General features: G+C 43.4%; 1 protein-coding gene across 1 annotated transcript in view; it reads right to left on the bottom strand.

Moving 5' to 3' along the window:
* Nucleotides 1–18,430, bottom strand: part of Tmem117 (transmembrane protein 117) — a 468,392-nt gene that overhangs the window by 375,514 nt on the left and 74,448 nt on the right. Inside the window, 1 exon segment of the mRNA NM_001271239.1 lies at nucleotides 7,612–7,744. Coding sequence (NP_001258168.1) covers nucleotides 7,612–7,744 — 133 coding nt within the window.

Here is an 18,430-nt window from a genome sequence, read left to right as displayed (position 1 = left end):
TATGTATACACATACACACACACATATATATGTATGTGTATATATATATATGTATACACATACACACACACATATATATATGTATGTGTATATATATATGTATACACACACACACATATATCTATATATGTGTGTGTATGTATACACACACACACACACACACACACACACACAATAATAAAGAAAATGAGACCATCAATTGGAGGAGTGAGGGAATGGAAGGGTTTGAAAGAAGAGAAGAGAGGGGTAATTGCATTTTAATTTTAATAATTTTAATTAAGAGAACTTCTCTTAATTACTTCTCTTAATTAAATAAAACAGACAAAAATGTCAACAGCATGTTTCGGAAACTTAGGAAAGAGCAGACTTCCCCGTTTTGCTTGCTTGTTTCTCCGCTGTTAGAAGCGCCTTGTTCGTGTGTGTTAGCTGTGAGAGCACTGTTATGTGCACACCACACACTCTGGGTATAGCCCCACCCCCACCCCCATCGTCTTCTAAGCATTCCTCTTCTCTCTTTCCCTGGGAGAGAAACACAAATCCTACTGCCTTTAACAACCAGCACTGAAAACATGTCTTTTGCTGCCCTCCAGTGGCTCTTTTTGGTATAAAATTCTGTTGCTAAGATGGTCTTCAAAAAGCTTGAAGCTTTTCAGTTTCATGAGGTCCCATTTATCAGTTCTTGACCTTAGTGCCTGAGCCACTGGTGTTCTATTCTTGTCCCCTGGGCCAATGTGCTCAAGGCTACAACACTTCCTGCTCTATTAGATTCAGCGTATCTGCTTTTCCATTGAGGTCTTCCATCCACTTGGACTTGAGCTTTGTGCAGGGTGACAAATCAATTTGCATCCTACCTGCAGACATCCAGTTAGACCAGCACCATTTGTTGAAGATGCTTTCTTTTTCTCCCCCATTGCATGGCTTTGCCTTCTTTGTCAAAAATCAAGTGTTCATGGGTCTGTGGGGTTATTGCTGGGTCTTCTATTCTGTCCCTATATCACTAAGTCCCATTCTGGTTTTGTCACTGCTATTCTGTACTGAGGTCAGGAATGGTGATAACTCCAGAAGTTATTTTATTGTTCAAGATTGTTTTCCCTATCCTGGATTTTTGTTTTACCACATGAGAATTGCTATTTCAAGCTCTGTAAAGAGTTGTGTTGGAATTTTGGTGGGAACCGCATGAGATCTGTAGATTGCTTTAGGTACGATGGCCATTTCCAGTGTAGTTGATCCTACTGATCCGTGAGCCTGGGAGGGCTTTCCATCTCGGAGACCTTCTACAAGTTCCTTCTTCTTCCACTTGGAGTTTTTGTCATACAGGGTCTTTCATTCTCACTTGGTTAGAATTACACCAAGATGTTTTTATATTATTCATGGAAATTTTAAAAATGATCATTGGTTCCCTAATTTTTCTCTGCCTGTTTATCATTTGTATAAAGGGAGGCTACTGGTTTTTTTTTCCTAAGTTAATTTTGTATCCAGACGCTTTGCTGAAGGTGTTTATCAGTTGTAGGAATTCTCTGGTTAAAATGCAAATCAAAATGACCCTGAGATTCTGTCTTATACCTATCAGAATGGCTAAGATCAAAAACTCAAGTGCTAGTTCATGCTGGCAAGGATGTGGAGAAAAGGAGACACCCCTCTACTGTTGGAGGGAGTGCAACCTTGTACAAACACTTTGGAAATGAATTTGATGGTTTGTCAGAAAACTGGGACTGCTTCTACCTCAAGACCCAGTTATGCCACTGAAGGGCATATATCCAAAGGATGCCACACTATACCACAGGAACACTTGCTCCACTATGTTCATAGTAGCTTTATTGGTAATAGCCAGAAATTGGAAATAAACTAAATGTCCCTCGACTGGAGAATGGATAGAGAAAATGTGGTTCATTTACACAGTGGAATACTATTCAGCCATTAAAAACAAATATATCGTGAATTTTCCAGGCAAATGGATGGAACTTGAGAATATCATCCCGAGTGAGGTAACCCAGTCCCCAAAGAACGTGCATGGTATATAGTCACTTATAAGTGGCTATTAGCCATAAAGCACAGGACACCCACACTACACCCCGCAGAACCGAAGAAGCTAAACAAGAAGGAAGGCCCAGGCAAGGAGGCTTGAATCTCACTTAGAAGGGGAAACAAAATAGTCATAGGAGCAGATGGAGGGAGGGGGCTGGGGGGGGACAGAAACAGGAATGGGAGTGGCGCAAGATCAGGTGGGGAGGGTCAGAAGAGAGGGCCAGAGAATTAATGGAAATCTGCAGCTGGCAGGGATGGGGAAGGGGACGTCTCACATGCCAGAGACCTGGGATCAGGGAGACTCCCAGGAATCATTCAGGTGACCTTAGCTGAGACTCACAGCAGTTAGGATGTGAAACCTGAAGAGGCCACCTGCTGTAATCAGACAAGAGCCCCATCGGAGCAACAGGGACACCAACCGACCCACAAAACTTTCAACCCCAAACATACTTTGTCTACAAGAAATGCAGAGACAGGGGATGGAGCAAAGACTGAGGGAATGGCCAACCAATAACCAGCCCAACTTGAGACCCATCCCGTGGGCAAGCACCAATCCCGGACACTGTTAGTGATCCTCTGTTACGCTTGCAGACAGGACCCAAGTCTGACTGTCCTCTGAGAGACTCCACCCAGCAGCTGACGGAAACAGATGCAGAGACCCACAGACAAATATTGGATGGAGCTCGGGGGCTCTTATGGGAGAGTTGGAGGAAGAATTGCAGCCCTAAAGGGGATAGGAACTCTCCAGGAAGACCAACAGAATCAACTAACCTGGACCCTTGGGAGCTCTCAGAGGTTAAACCTCTAACCAAAGAACATACATGGACTGGACACAGGGCCTCAGTGGGAGAGGATGCACCTAATCCTGCAGAGTGTTGATGTGCCTGGTTAGGGGGACACCCAGTGGGACCTCCAGCCTCTTAGAGGAGGAGGAGGGGAGGGAAGGGAGCAGGGACTGAGTGAGGGGCCAGGGGATACCAGGAGGGACCAGCTGCAATCGGGATATAAAATTTAAAAGAAGTGGGGGGGAAGGGGGTGATTAAAGTATCCAAACACTGAACATCCTAGCAACCTTTTGCTTCCTGCTCAGTTTTCTAATCATTAAGATGCTGGCCTGGACGTTGGAGCACATCTCTCTTCATTGCTGCTTTTTATAGGGCTTGGTCCTGTGTGTAAACAAAGCACCTTTCTTCAGTACAATGCACACCATTGGGCTGCTGCAGCTGCCATCTCTCTCTCTCTCTCTCTCTCTCTCTCTCTCTCTCTCTCTCTCTCTCTCTCTCTCTCTCTGGTGCAAATTAGTGCTACTCTCCTTTTTCTTTGAGTGTTTTCTCCTTATCTCCCCTAAAAGATAGCTACACCAATGGCGGAAAATGTGCACCTACTATGCTAAAGCACAGGTTGGACATCCTTCCTGGTGCCCGGCTGTATCAGCACACACACACACCATTTCGCTCTTTCTGTCTCCCCGTGCAGAATCTTTCACCAATAGGACTTCTAATTTCTCACTCCCAACCTGTGTTAGTCAGGGTTTCTATGGCTGTGAGGAAACACCATAGCCAAAGGCAACTTGAGAAAGTTTTCTTTTTCACTTAGTCTAGCATATCAGAGTTCATCATTGAAGATGGCCAAGGTGGAAACTCACACAGGGCAGGAACCTGGAGGCAGGAGCTGATGCAGAGGCCATGGAGGGATGCTGCTCACTGGCTTATTCTCTATGGTTTGCTCAGCCTGCTTTCTTATAGAACCCAGCACCACCAGCCCAGGATGTCCCCACCCATAATAGGCTGGGCCCTCTTCTGTCAGTCACTGTTAAGAAAATCCCCTATGGTTTTGCCTCCAGCCTTATCTTATGGAGGTGTTTTTCTCAGTCAAGATTCCCTCTTCTCAGATGACTCTAGTTTGTGTTAAATTGATATAAAACCAGCCAGCACACACCCTAAATCCTCAGTTCTGGTCTCCGCCCAAGACTGAGAATCGAGTCTCTAAGTCCCTGCCTGGAGCACTACTCACAGGCTTCCTGTCTGGTATCCAGGTTCTGTAGTTTCCCTCTTGCTCTGTCCTACCTCAAGATAAGCTTGGCTACACCTGTTTTTTTTTTTTGTTGTTGTTTTTGTTTTTCTTTTCTTTTCTTTTCTTTTTTCGGAGCTGGGGACCGAACCCAGAACCTTGCGCTTGCTAGGCAAGCGCTCTACCACTGAGCTAAATCCCCAACCCTTACACATGTTTTAAAATCCATCTGGCTGTGTTGTATTTTGCAACAGTTCTGTGGTTTGTACAACAGGAGAGATGATTGCGTCCACCCCACTGTGGGAAAAGAAATTGCTTATAAAATGCTACAGGCAAACCTGGGACTCTCACCAAGCACCTCCAGCATTCTCGGGAAGGGGCCTCGGCTTGTCTTTAAGTCAGCGTTTCCGAGCTGAGCGGTGTTTGAGTGGAAAGAGAGTAAACTGCACGGAGATGCCTCCCCGGTTCTGGGAAATGCGATCGTCTGAGGCTCTGCCCTTTGGGTCCAGGAAGCTCATCGCCCTTTGTCTTCATTTTAGTTCATTCCCCAAAGACGTCTAAAGCCTTAGGAGTTTGTGTCTGCCTCAGGATGGAACTGGGTGAAAACAGGAGCCTCGTAATTTACCTCCTATCAAGTCAGTTCTGGCCAGGACTTGTTCTCAGTACCCAGGGATCACGGGCCTCAGCTTATACTAAATTGACACTCAATTCTGACTCGGAAAATGTTTAAAGCACACAGGGCTGGGAAATATCCTTCCCTACCATTTTGGTTTGGTTTGGTTTGGGGTTGGTTAGTTGGTTGGTTGGTTGAGTTTTTTTGGTTTGTTTGGGTTTTGTTTTTAATCTCTAAAACCATACAGGTCTTCAACATATATTGTAGTCCTGAAGCATCCAGTCTGGAAAGAAAGTCCCAAAGGTACGAACACAGTTCTAATGTTTCCTGGGTTCAAGAAACACTTTGGGAATGGATCTAAGCCAGTGGTTCTCAACCTTGTTAATGCTGCAACCCTTAAAAACGGTTCCTAATATGTGTTGACCTCCAACCATAAAGTTATTTTCACTGCTACTTCACAACCATCATTTTGCTTTTATGAAATGTAATGTAAATCTGTATGTTTGCAAATGGCCTCTGGTGACCCCTGTGAAAGGGTCACTTTGACACCTCCAGGGGTGGAGATCCGAAGGCTGGGAAGAGCTGCTCTAGGTCAGTGTCTTCAGAAGCAGCTCTACGCCAGAGCAGATTGGAAGCCTCCGTGCAAAACTGAGCCACTGTGCAGAAGCCCACAGTGCTCTGTATGAGCAGCAATGCCCCGCACACATCAGGCACCTGTGGTGTCCTCACGCCCTTGTACCTCTCCTCACCTCGTGCCATCACGTCCTGCCCTACGCAGGATTAAACAATGCACCAGGTACTTGTGCCTCCTGGAGAACCCAGAAGTACACCAATGTCCTTTTCCCTAGGAACTGACTTATCCACCAGACTCACAGCCAGCCTTGAAGCGCTCGGTTGGTCACGTGATCGAAGCTGGCCACGCTACTCGCAGATGGCCATTTGCTTAGTGAATCAAAGCCATTTCTCTGTTGCTGTGTATTTTTTTAATGACATTTTTTAAGACATCCTCTCAGTAGAAGGCTCTCTTCTGGCCAATGTGATCACGGAAGAGTTCAAGGGTCACACAAGAGTTCAAATATTCCATAGTCTCTAATAGTGCACTCGATCTGAGAATAAAGGGGACCTCAGTTAAGGTAGGACACTGTGTGTAAATTGTAAACCTTAGCTTAGCTACTACACACGCCTTCTATTTCCCTCCATTACCAAAGTCAGCTTGGGAAATTAACCCACAGAAAAGGCAGACAGGGTTCTGTGCTATCCTTTCAGGGATGGGTTCTTAGAATTCACTTTGAGTGAGGAGTTAATTAGAATTCAACTTTGGGCAATCCTTAATGTCTTGATCCATAAACTGGAGACGGTCAAAGTCCCTATTGCGCAGTCTCCGTGTGAGGTTTGGACTGAGATGACTCGTGCCTGATCAAAGCTCTCAGCAGCTCTGCGCTCTCTCTAGGATTCTTTCGATGTGGCTGCTGACCGTTTTACTCTGTGCTCGGGGTTACATGTTACTGAATTCAATGTACTAATTTTAAATCTATCTCTCTATCTTCATTCATATCCTTTACACAGACCTTATCAGCACCCTGTAAAAACAAAGTTTTCCAACCTCGGACTCCCAAGTGCTTGGGATGACAAGCCGGTGTTACCATATCAGGCTCCTTCCAGTGCCTTGAAAGCACACAAGCCTCTTGCCGAGAGGCCTCTGGCTGCCTTAGTGAGTTCAAGCTCTCACTACCTACTGTTACCACGGGATCAAAATCTGAGGACTATTTTGAGGAACACAAGGAGCTCCTATAACTCCATCATCAAAAATCAACCCACTGTTGGTGGCATTATTTGGGTACAGGACATAATCACACCACATTTCTAGCGGTATTCTTAGGCCCAAACATTTGACCTAGAATCATTCATGGATTTTGCTACTATGAAGTACGGTGCAAAATATGTGCTTTTCTATTACCACTCAGCCCCTTTACAGTGGGAGAAAATAAGATGTTAAAATGGTCTTCTCTCTCAGCACTCAACAGTGGCAGCCAACATCTACATACAATATCCAAACTGCCTCCCACTGTAGTCATTGGTAGAAATCTCAGCAAATCTGTAACTTAGGGGCAGAGGCCATAATCTTGTGAGGAGAGTAGATGAACACCTCCCCTAGTAATTATCTCAGAATCAACACAACACAACTACTTCTTGCCAGTAGTTCGTAAATTCTTTAAGATTTTAAGCTCAACTAGTCTTCAATGTACTGCCTTTAAAACTTAATTGTAAACAAACCAGCTGGACCAGTCTTGCAGTGTTCTGCTTTTAAAACCCAGCAAAGCAAAGCTAGTGGGCACCGTGCTGTAAGTCCGACCTCTGTGCTTTGGTATGCAATAAAAAGCTGGGGAAAGTTGATAGAAAATCAACAAAGCAGGTATCAGCAGACCTCCCTTCTGCTGGGATATGCTAAGCATGGTCACAGTCTGCATTTAATCCTGGGAGACTGCCTTTAAATGGGACTCAGCTTCTCTCTGTGGAAACTGTCAGAAAAGCTTGACTGCTTGTTTTATGCTACCACACCAGACATGGATCATGAGTTCAAAAGCAGCCAGGACTACACACCTAGACCATGTCTCAAATAAAAGCAAACAAATAAACAAAAAAGGCTACCAGAATCAAAGTATCCAAGACCTTTATTAAGCCAGGCATGGTAGAACACTGAACTCTTACGCTATAATAAAATTGTTATTGGCCTTAAAGCCACACCAAAAAACAAAAAGTTTAAAAAAAAAAAAAACCTAAGTGATATAAAATGCCTCTATCTTCCTAAAAGGAAGAAAGGTTCTGAATATCTGAAACAAGACAAACACAAATTATCCCTACTTAGGGCACAGTATCTGCTAAGTTACATGTTTGTAACAACTAAAATGCTGGGAGAGTTCCGAGAATTTCGCACACGGGTTGGGGAGCACGCCATAACTCACCCCATGTTCCCGTCCATCAGAAGGACTGTGTTGTATATGTGAGAGAAGATGAAGAGAAACAGAATCGTGCTGAAGAACATCGTCATCCACGACCCGTGGTCTTCACGGAACATTTTTAACCGGAGCAACTGACCTGAAATACAAATATTGCAGGTCAATGTGCATTGCACTTGGAACTCGTGTATCTTCGCTTTTCTTTAGCCACAGGAGGACCTGTGGGGGAAAAACATTATATAATGCCTTTCTGCTTTTGGTGAAGGAAGAGTCATGAATAAAGTCCAAGATAACCTGTACCCCTCTAGAGAGTGGTATTAATGTGTGAATGATTGCCCTGGGGTATCCGTTGCCCTGGGTTATCTATTGCCCAGGGTCATTTATCACACTGGCATGCGGACACATTAGAACACTACCCTTGCTGTATTTTATTTCATAAATTTGCTTTTGGTTCACACTAAAACTACTTAAGGCTGAAGAGGGCGTGGAGGGCGGGGGAGCCAGTTCTACATTGTTTCCTTTTGTTTCCAGACACCCATCCTAAACCATAAGATACAATTTCTTAAGAGACAAGACAAGGAAAAACAAAGACACTGTCATCAGACACAGAGGACTCAGCTCTACTCTTCAGTCTTAAAAGGCTGTACAGCCACGGGTGAGGGGGATCACGGGTGTGTTACAGAGTGCAGTACGACTTGTTGGAAAATATAATTTCCATTCTCACCCACAGAATCCCAATTTACAAAGACAAATTATATAAAGAGAAATAAGGTTAAAGTGCTACATTTTTATAGAAAGGAATATATAACAGGATAAGCACTGAAATAAAAATTATTAATACCAGAAGTGTCCCAGAGAATATTTAAATTTATGAATACAAGTATTCTGAGACATGAGTACAATTAGTTTTTTTGCCTACAAATAAAAACCAAGAGTAAGAAAACAGTGACAGTGGGGCACCCAGGCCTCTCTGAAGAGAACTTTGGTGTGGTTCTTTCTGTTCCTCCAAAGGCTTATGTCATCAATGAGCAGGGAGATGGTACAGACAGTAGAACCACAGTTAAGAGGAAAGGGCTGGAGACGCCTCACAGTTAGGATCACAGAGTGCGTCTATCGAAGACCTTAGCTCAGTCCGTGTGCTCGCACCAGGCCATTCTGTCTCTCTCTCTCTTTCTCTTTCTCTCTCTCTCTCTCTCTCTCTCTCTCTCTCTCTCTCTCTCTCTGTATGTGTGTGTACACGTGTGTGTGTGTGTGTCTGTGTGTGTGTCTTTTATGCACTCACACATGCACATGGTTAAAATAAAATATCTTTTAAATAAAGTAAACCTGAGTTTTTTTTTAAAAAAAATATGTGTCAAAAGAACAACAACAGGGCTGGGGATTTAGCTCAGTGGTAGAGCGCTTACCTAGGAAGCGCAAGGCCCTGGGTTCGGTCCCCAGCTCCGAAAAAAAGAACCAAAAAAAAAAAAAAAAAAAGAACAACAACAACAACAAAAAACCTTTTAACAATATAAAACAGACAAATGTTTCCTCCTCAAATGACCTTACAGGGAACAGGCAAACAGCTTATAGAGAAAAAAGATCGGCTAAGACCTACTTTAGGCTAGAGAGGTGGCTCAGCATGTACGAGCCCTTACTGCTCTCCCAGAGAACCCAAGTTTGGTTTTCAGCACCCGTGCCATGGGGTTCACAACCACCAAGAACAGCTGGGGAATCTGATGCCTCAGTCTGGCTTCCACAGGTACCCACATACACATGTCTATAAACAAAAAAATATATGTGTCAGATTTAACTATAAACTTTCCCCTCGTGTTTATTTTGGTTAACATGGTATGTTAGATGTCACTTGGAAACTAAGAAACATTCTCCTACCCTAAACTTTAGCTGGGGGTAGGGAATGGCAGATTAGATTGGTCGATGAGGACTTGATACCAGAATCCAGGCCAGAAGACTAAATGTAAACTTCCTCTTCAATGTCTTTTTTATGTCAAAAATTCACTAACTGCCTGGTTTTTAGAATATGATGATGATGATGATGGTGGTGGTGGTGGTGGTGGTGGTGGTGGTGGTGGTGGTGGTGGTGGTGGTGGTGGTGGTGGTGATGATGATGATAGTGATTTAGGAGTGCTCTGCAAATAAAAACATCGTGATAACTGAAATAATACAGAGTCAGTAAAAAGGGAAATGTGGCAGACCCGTTACAGGGTCACCGCCAAGCTCACTTGTCTGGCAGTCACCCCGGGCAGAAGACGCATCAGAGTGAAATGGCCAGTTAACAGGGTTAGTACACACGAGGCACACCTGTGGAATCAAATCACATAAAACTCCCCCCGAAGCGACTTCAAGATTCACTCAAGCAGTGACCACCAAACGCCAGAAACACGGGCTGCCATCAACTGACAGGTTCCGCAAACGACTTCCCCGTACAATATAGTAGAGCCCAGAACCTTGGCGACATCACTGCCCGGGCAGCAGGACAGGAGAGACAGAACGGCGAACACAAATGGAAGAGTTAGTCCCGGGATGTTCAACAAGCTTTGGCAACAGGGGACACCCATCTGAAAATTGCCAGCGCTGTTGTCACTACTTGCCCCAGTTCTTGAGACGGTGCTTTGAACAGAATTCTTTGCCATGTCCGGGGCTTTAACTAAGGGAGAAATTAACGTCTTCATAGCCATACATATTTCAGTACCGCCCGGCCTGAGTTATCTGACCAGCAAGAAGGCAAGTGACAATGAAGTCTAAACAGCCAAAGGACGACGTCATTTCCTTCACCTTCCGTTGTACTCACAGCTGAAGGAGTGCACACTGGAATATTTCTGCTGGATGGAACACAGGTGGCCAAGTTATAGAAGAAAAGTTGCAGCCTGCACCGTCCTCCCTGAGACAACACAGCCCCAGGAGACCTAAGACCCGAACTTGACACCACACTGCCTGCTCTGTGCGCGCTTTAGCCACCACGACGCTGCACTGAGGTGAGAGGCCCTCTTTGCCTCGTCTATCATTGTGTTCCCGGGCACGGCGCCATGATCTGAACAGGGTTGGGTACTCCAGAAAATTCATGTTGACATTCTAGTGCTACTTCGACGGTTTCGAGACGTGGCCTTTGAGAGATGATTAAGTTGTTACGGAAGTTTAATACCTGGGGACTGGGTTGATTCTCTCGAGACCGGATTAGTAACCACGAGATGGGTTGTTATGAAATGAAGGAGCTGCAGTTTGACTCCTCGACAGTAGCCGGAATGCCTTCCAGTACCCCGGGATTTCTCAGCCTCTAGGATCGTGGAGCAAAATGATTTCCACTCTTTATAAATCACCCGCCTTAGGTATTCTTTTAACAGCAATGGAAAATGCGCTAAGACACCATGGTGCCCGGCAGTTCTATCTCTTAAACGTGGGCCTGACCGGACAGAACACAACGAAGCCTTATCGCACAGGCTCTGCACAGGCTCTGTTTCCTCTGTGCTGCTCCCCAGAGCCCTGTGGTGCTCCAGCTGCCCACACCTCCTCCACCTCATATCTCCTCAAACATCAGTTACTTGCCTATCTCAGTTGATTCCTACTTGACTTGAAACTCCAATTCTCTTATTAGATGTTTCCCCAATGTCCTTATCCCCTGCATGGCCTACACATGTTCTACGTTTCCTCTGTAAAACCCCATCTGTAGTTCACAACTACAGTCTGCTCCCACCGGTCCCGTTACAATGCTATGAGGAGCACGTTAGGTTGGCAATGACATACGATATAAACCATGATCTCCAATTCCAGCTAGGATACCTAGCACAGCCGTGCAGTAATGGCTGCCCCGGTCCTTGCCAATGCCTCCTCCTATCCTCCTCAACATCTATTTGGGTTTTTACCTCAGAGCTCTTAGGGAGCCTCTTTACTCTAGGGATATCTTTATGCCAGACCCAATGAGATACAACGGCCATTAAACATGATTGCTCTTAACTTCCTGCCCACTGGTACTCATCCACTCTCCACCCTCAAGGCCATTCCTTTTCCTCCTCTTGTTTCTCAGAGGATGCAAAACTATTCTCAGAAGGGACCCACCTGATGCCTTTTAAAATGTACTTCTCTTAGGAACTTGCCATAGCTATCCTCCTCTCTCTCTCTCTCTCTCTCTCCCCCCCCCCCAGTCTCTCCCACTTTTCCTCGTCTTTCTTCCTCTGCCTCAAAAAAATCTCTTTAATACTAAAAACAATGCTTGCTTGTCTTCAAGCCTTTAAACTACATCTATTCTCCTTGTCATTTTAGGGGGGAAAAAGGCCACCACACCCACTCCCTAAAACCTAAGTTGCCCTGTGAACACAATACTGAAATTGTCCTGGCAAAAGCTCACGACACCCACCAATACCAACTCCAGAAAACAAAAATACCCTGCGCTTTAATTTGCTACACAATTTGGCTGCGAAGGGCAAAGGGCTTTTAATGTCGTGCTTTCGTGGCTTCCCTGACAGCAAGAACATTCCGCCCTTTCCCATGTTTGTGACTATCCTCAGGGACTATTTTATTTAGGGATCTCTTTTTTCTATGTGTCCCATACTTGGTATGCTCCCACTGTCCGTCACCAGACTTGCCTTCATAACAGCCCACTAACGTACCCAGTCTCAAGAGCCCAGCATCTGTGTCCCAGCCGAGACCTTTCTGCCTCCGTTTCTGCCCTTCCTCCTCCTGAATGAACCACTGGAAAATCAAACTCGGCACAGAAAGACAAACTCCAGACCCCTAATCCTTGTCCCAACAAACAAGCTGCCCACATCTCCAGCCTCTTGCCTTCCTTAGATCCACTTCTGATTTCACTCTTTGGTCGTGTTCAAAAGATCCACAGTAGAATTCATCCCCCTCGCCCCCCGCTCAAGAAATAGCCCTATTACCTCACTCTTCCCCATATTTGGTTTTTCACTGGTTCTTAGTGAAACGATCCAACAACGCTCCAGCTGGCCTTTCCTATCTGAAGTACACCTTCCACATTGACAGCAGCCCTAACTGAAATTTAAATGTAACCACGTCACCCTTCATTGAAACCCCTCCGATGATCATTTCTTCCCCTGCAGTGTTAAAAGCTCTCCCTCCTGGTCTACAAGGCATCACACGGTTGACCAGTAAGCTTCTTGATCACCATGCCTGATCTTCCACTCTGCTTCCTCTCACACCATCAGGTTTTAGTTGTCTATGTTTGTGTTGAACACTCTGCCCAGCTATTCTTTCTTTTCCATGGGCCACCAACTCCTATCTTTCCTGTAAGCCTTAAGATTTAGGTCAGTGGTGCTGTCCTCGTCATCCCTCTTGGTTAGTATTTTATATATGGAGTAACACACCAAAGGCATTTCAACATTGGGCTTGCTCAAGAGATGGCAGCCTCCTGTCAGTGCAGACAAGACTGAAGAGTCATTTGGCAGGTGTATCGTGAGGGATTGGACTCCATGATGGTTTCAGTCTAGTTTAATTTTGGACACCAGATGATTCCTTTGATCAGTGAGAGATTACATCAACATCTGTCACCTTTGGAGAGTGCCAGCCTTTGAAAATAATCACCCTTGCCCATTAAAGATTTATTCCTCCTCATGTGCCCTCTGTCACTGCAGACCCCTGTAACACACTAAATGAGCCTAAAGTAGCACAGTGGTAATTTCCTTTAAAGATGTAGTTAATATTTAACATTTTAATATTAAAAACCTGACTAAACATAAACTTATTTCACATCACTAGAGTAAAGAATATGAAAGATTGAATTAAATTAGACAACCACAGTTGAGCATTAATTATAACCCACTTTTAATCAGACTAACATGAGTATATGGAATACTTATTACACGTTTGTGTGAATTTATAGTTTCTAACAAAATAATTTTCCCCTGAAAGTTAACTAATTGAAAACGACACAACAAATATAAGTAAAATAAGAAAGCTAAGAGCCAATGGGAGAGGGTCTCCTTAGGCACAAGACCCTGGCTCAACTATCAGTCCCAAAAAGTAAAACTTGCAGCAACAAAGAAAATTATCTAACGAAGACCCTACAGTACCATTAGAGGAAAGGGTTCTATAGTTAGACAGATATAACTTCATATAATAAGTATAAGATCATAAAACCTGTGTTCTCAAAGAACACTATCCCATTGGCATTCAGATCAAATCCTGATGTTCCTATGCATAAAGAGAATTCAACAACATTAGGCAGATGGTTAGCACCCCTCATTAGGATGGGAGCTTATTCATAAAGTACAGTTACTCACTTCATTTGACAAAAAGTCAAACATGGAGAAATTGAAACATGATTCCACATAGACTGAAAATATTTTTACCATGTAGAATTCAAATGAGATTGGAAAAAGAAGAAAAAAAACCATGACAAAACCGTTAGAAACCTATAAAAAATGATAGTGCCCTCCAGATGTGGTACATAACACTGATTTCTGATCTAAACGTTAAGAGAAACGTATAGTAAAGCATGCATGTCCTAAGTGAACACAAATTATCCTCAGTAAAAGCCAGCAGTGCGATAGTAAGTCTTATATTTTATTTAAATCCAAACGTTCTATTTTTTTATTTTTTTTATTAACTTGAGTATTTCTTATTTACATTTCGAATGTTATTCCTTTTCCCGGTCTCCGGGCAAACATCCCCCTAATCCCTCCCCCTCCCCTTCATAATGGGTGTTCCCCTCCCAATCCTCCCCCCATTGCCGCCCTCCCCCTGACAATCACGTTCACTGGGGGGTTCAGTCTTAGCAGGACCCAGGGCTTCCCCTTCCACTGGTGCTCTTACTAGGATATTCATTGCTACCTATGAGGTCAGAGTCCAGGGTCAGTCCATGTATAGTCTTTAGGTAGTGGCTTAGTCCCTGGAAGCTCTGGTTGCTTGGCATTGTTGTTCATAAGGGGTCTCGAGCCCCTTCAAGCTCTTCCAGTTCTTTCTTGGATTCCTTCAACGGGGGTCCTATTCTCAGTTCAGTGATTTGATGCTGGCATTCGCCTCTGTATTTGCTGTGTTCTGGCTGTGTCTCTTGGGAGAGATCTACATCTGGCTCCTGTCTGCCTGCACTTCTTTGCTTCATCCATCTTGTCTAATTGGGTGGCTGTATATGTATGGGTCACATGTGGGGCAGGCTCTGAATGGGTGTTCCTTCTGTGTCTGTTTTAATCTTTGCCTCTCTATTCCCTGCCAAAAGTATTCTTGTTCCCCTTTTAAAGAAGGAGTGAAGCATTCACATTTTGATCATCCATCTTGAGTTTCATGTGTTCTATGCATCTAGGGTAATTCAAGCACTTGGGCTAATAGTCACTTATTAATGAGTGCATACCATGTGTGTTTTTCTGTGATTGGGTTACCTCACTCAGGATGATATTTTCCAGTTCCAACCATTTGCCTACGAATTTCATAAAGCCGTTGTTTTTGATAGCTGAGTAATATTCCATTGTGTAGATGTACCACATTTTCTGTATCCATTCCTCTGTTGAAGGGCATCTGGGTTCTTTCCAGCTTCTGGCTATTATAAATAAGGCTGCTATGAACATAGTGGAGCACGTGTCTTTTTTATATGTTGGGGCATCTTGTGGGTATATGCCCAAGAGAGGTATAGCTGGATCCTCAGGCAGTTCAATGTCCAATTTCCAAAATGGTTTTACCAGTCTGCAATCCCACCAACAATGGAGGAGTGTTCCTCTTTCTCCACATCCTCACCAGCATTTGTTGTCACCTGAGTTTTTGATCTTAGCCATTCTCACTGGTGTGAGGTGAAATCTCAGGGTTGTTTTGATTTGCATTTCCCTTATGACTAAAGATGTTGAACATTTCTTTTGGTGTTTTTCAGCCATTCGGCATTCCTCAGCTGTGAATTCTTTGTTTAGCTCTGAACACCATTTTTAATAGGGTTATTTATCTCCCTGCGGTCTAACTTCTTGAGTTCTTTGTATATTTTGGATATAAGGCCTCTATCTGTTGTAGGATTGGTAAAGATCTTTTCCCAATCTGTTGGTTGCCGTTTTATCCTAACCACAGTGTCCTTTGCCTTACAGAAGCTTTGCAGTTTTATGAGATCCCATTTGTCGATTCTTGATCTTAGAGCATAAGCCATTGGTGTTTTGTTCAGGAAATTTTTTCCAGTGCCCATGTGTTCCAGATGATTCCCTAGTTTTTCTTCTACTAGTTTGAGTGTATCTGGTTTGATGTGGAGGTCCTTGATCCACTTGGACTTAAGCTTTGTACAGGGTGATAAGCATGGATCGATTTGCATTCTTCTACATGTTGACCTCCAGTTGAACCAGCACCATTTGTTGAAAATGCTCTTTTTTCCATTGAATGGTCTTGGCTCCTTTGTCAAAAATCAAGTGCCCATAGGTGTGTGGGTTCATTTCTGGGTCTTCAATTCTGTTCCATTGGCCTATCTGTCTGTCTCTGTACCAATACCATGCAGTTTTTATCACTATTGCTCTGTAATACTGCTTGAGTTCAGGGACAGTGATTGCCCCTGAAGTCCTTTTATTGTTGAGAATAGTTTTAGCTATCCTGGGTTTTTTGTTATTCCAGATGAATTTGCAAATTGTTCTGTCTAACTCTTTGAAGAATTGGATTGGTATTTTGGTGGGGATTGCATTGAATCTGTAGATCGCTTTTGGTAAAATGGCCATTTTTACTGTATTAATCCTGCCAATCCATGAGCATGGGAGATCTTTTCATCTTCTGAGGTCTTCTTCAGTTTCTTTCTTCAGAGTCTTGAAGTTCTTATTGTACAAATCTTTTACTTGCTTGGTTAAAGTCACACCGAGGTACTTTATATTATTTGGGTCTATTATGAAGGGTGTCATTTCCCTAATTTCTTTCTCGGCTTGTTTCTCTTTTGTGTAGAGGAAGGCTACTGATTTATTTGAGTTAATTTTATACCCAGCCACTTTGCTGAAGTTGTTTATCAGCTTCAGTAGTTCTCTGGTGGAACTTTTGGGATCACTTAAATATACTATCATATCATCTGCAAATAGTGATATTTTGACTTCTTCTTTACCAATCTGTATCCCCTTGACCTCCTTTTGTTGTCTGATTGCTCTGGCTAGAACTTCAAGAACTATATTGAATAAGTAGGGAGAGAGTGGGCAGCCTTGTTTAGTCCCTGATTTTAGTCAAACGTTCTATTTTACCTTTATACATTGACCACTTCCTCTGCAACAATCGTTCAGCTTAAATAACTTACATTGGTCTCTGTCGTTCCACAGGAAACGGTTGGGCCAAAAGCAAATAACACTGCTAAGGCACTGGTATTACTTTTCCTCCATTAAAGACACGGCTGCAGATATGCACTGTAGGAATGGAAAATTCACAGGGCTTCCCAGCAGACTGTCCACTTAATTGTTATCATAGATATTATATATATATATATAGCATCATACTCTATAATTTTGATTAACTCAATTTCATCAGCAATAGACATGCTCTATTTGCAATCACAGGAAATAGCGCTTTTACATTAAAAGAAAGGTTTTCTGAACTGTCCGAGGAACTGAAATTTCACAATGGCATCAGAAATTATAGGCCGTAGTTCTTAAAATTTAACGTCATTAATGTCAATGAATTCATATACTTTTATTTTAATAATAGCAATTTTTGAGAAACTATGGTATTTTTTAAATAGGTTTTTGTTTAGTATCCAACATTAATCCAACTACAAGATAGGTTTCAGGCATGTCCAACCTATTCATAGTGCAAAGTTCACACTTGAGGACTGCACTGTCAAATTACCAACTATGAATCGTGATTCTGCACTAGGATACTGTCCCAGGATGCATAGGACCTGTGACCATGCACCAGTCCCCTGGTCATCCACAGGATAGAAAGAAATAGCTGTCTGTCCTCCCTGACACGTACTTCTCAGAAAGTAACAATCAGATCAGAGGCCCAGATTCTGCCACCGCATCTCCAGGGCCACCATCCTGCTGCAGCACCTCTGTGCCCAGGGCTGTCAGCCTCCGTCTTTGATCTCCGGCGTCAGCTGTCCCTGAAATGTTCCAGACAGATGTTTTCCTATTTGCACAGTCTACTTACAGAGTTACAAAGCAGAGATGTTAAAAACCTTGTAACAGACAGTCAACCGTACAAGTATCAACTGTATAGAGTTGGCCATTTATAGCCGCCGCCTACTTTAATCTACAGTAACACCACAGTATACTGGATTTCAACCCCCTTGTTTAATAAATGAAAAAAAACGAGATGCACACGTGCTCCCTCATTGACTACGCAAAAACCTCAACGCAACGTCACCGACTCTTAAAGTCTCTTAAGGGGCTCAAGAAAAAAAGAAATCTGATGTTGGCTTTTTCAAGCTAAGAGCAAAGATGCTTTGATTTGGGCGATTTTTAAGCCCAAATGAAAAACTGGGATGCGGCACCATGCAGCAATCAAAAGCAGAAGCGATGTCCTCACTGTGGGTGGAATGAAAAGTATCCAGTCCCAAAACGCGAGTCAGTCAGCCTCACCCTGTGAAGGCGGGGCAAAGCGAGTAAGACTCCATAGGGAATCTTTCTTTATGATTTAATAAAAACTATCCTTCTGGGACAGTGATCACTTTTTTCTATTTAATCTGGACTCCAAGGTTAAAGAAGAAAACTAGGAAATGAGAGGTATTTTAAACACTACAGGTTTTATACCAGTATAGCATCCTGGGGCAGGGTATAATTGCATAATTATTACTGATTAATAACTACTGCGTTTTGCTCTAGAATACATTCCACTATTTGGAAATAGCCTCTCTTTGTGTGTGTGTGTGTGTGTGTGTGTGTGTGTGTGTGTGTGTGTGTTTTACTACACATATCCGCTGTACACAGTGTTGTGTCGC

Source organism: Rattus norvegicus, chromosome 7 (assembly GCF_021556685.1).
Source record: "Rattus norvegicus strain SHRSP/BbbUtx chromosome 7, alternate assembly SHRSP_T2T, whole genome shotgun sequence".
NCBI classification, from domain to species: Eukaryota; Metazoa; Chordata; class Mammalia; order Rodentia; family Muridae; genus Rattus; species Rattus norvegicus.
Note: the sequence above shows the minus strand (reverse complement) of the source record. Positions and strands in the feature narration are given on the sequence as shown.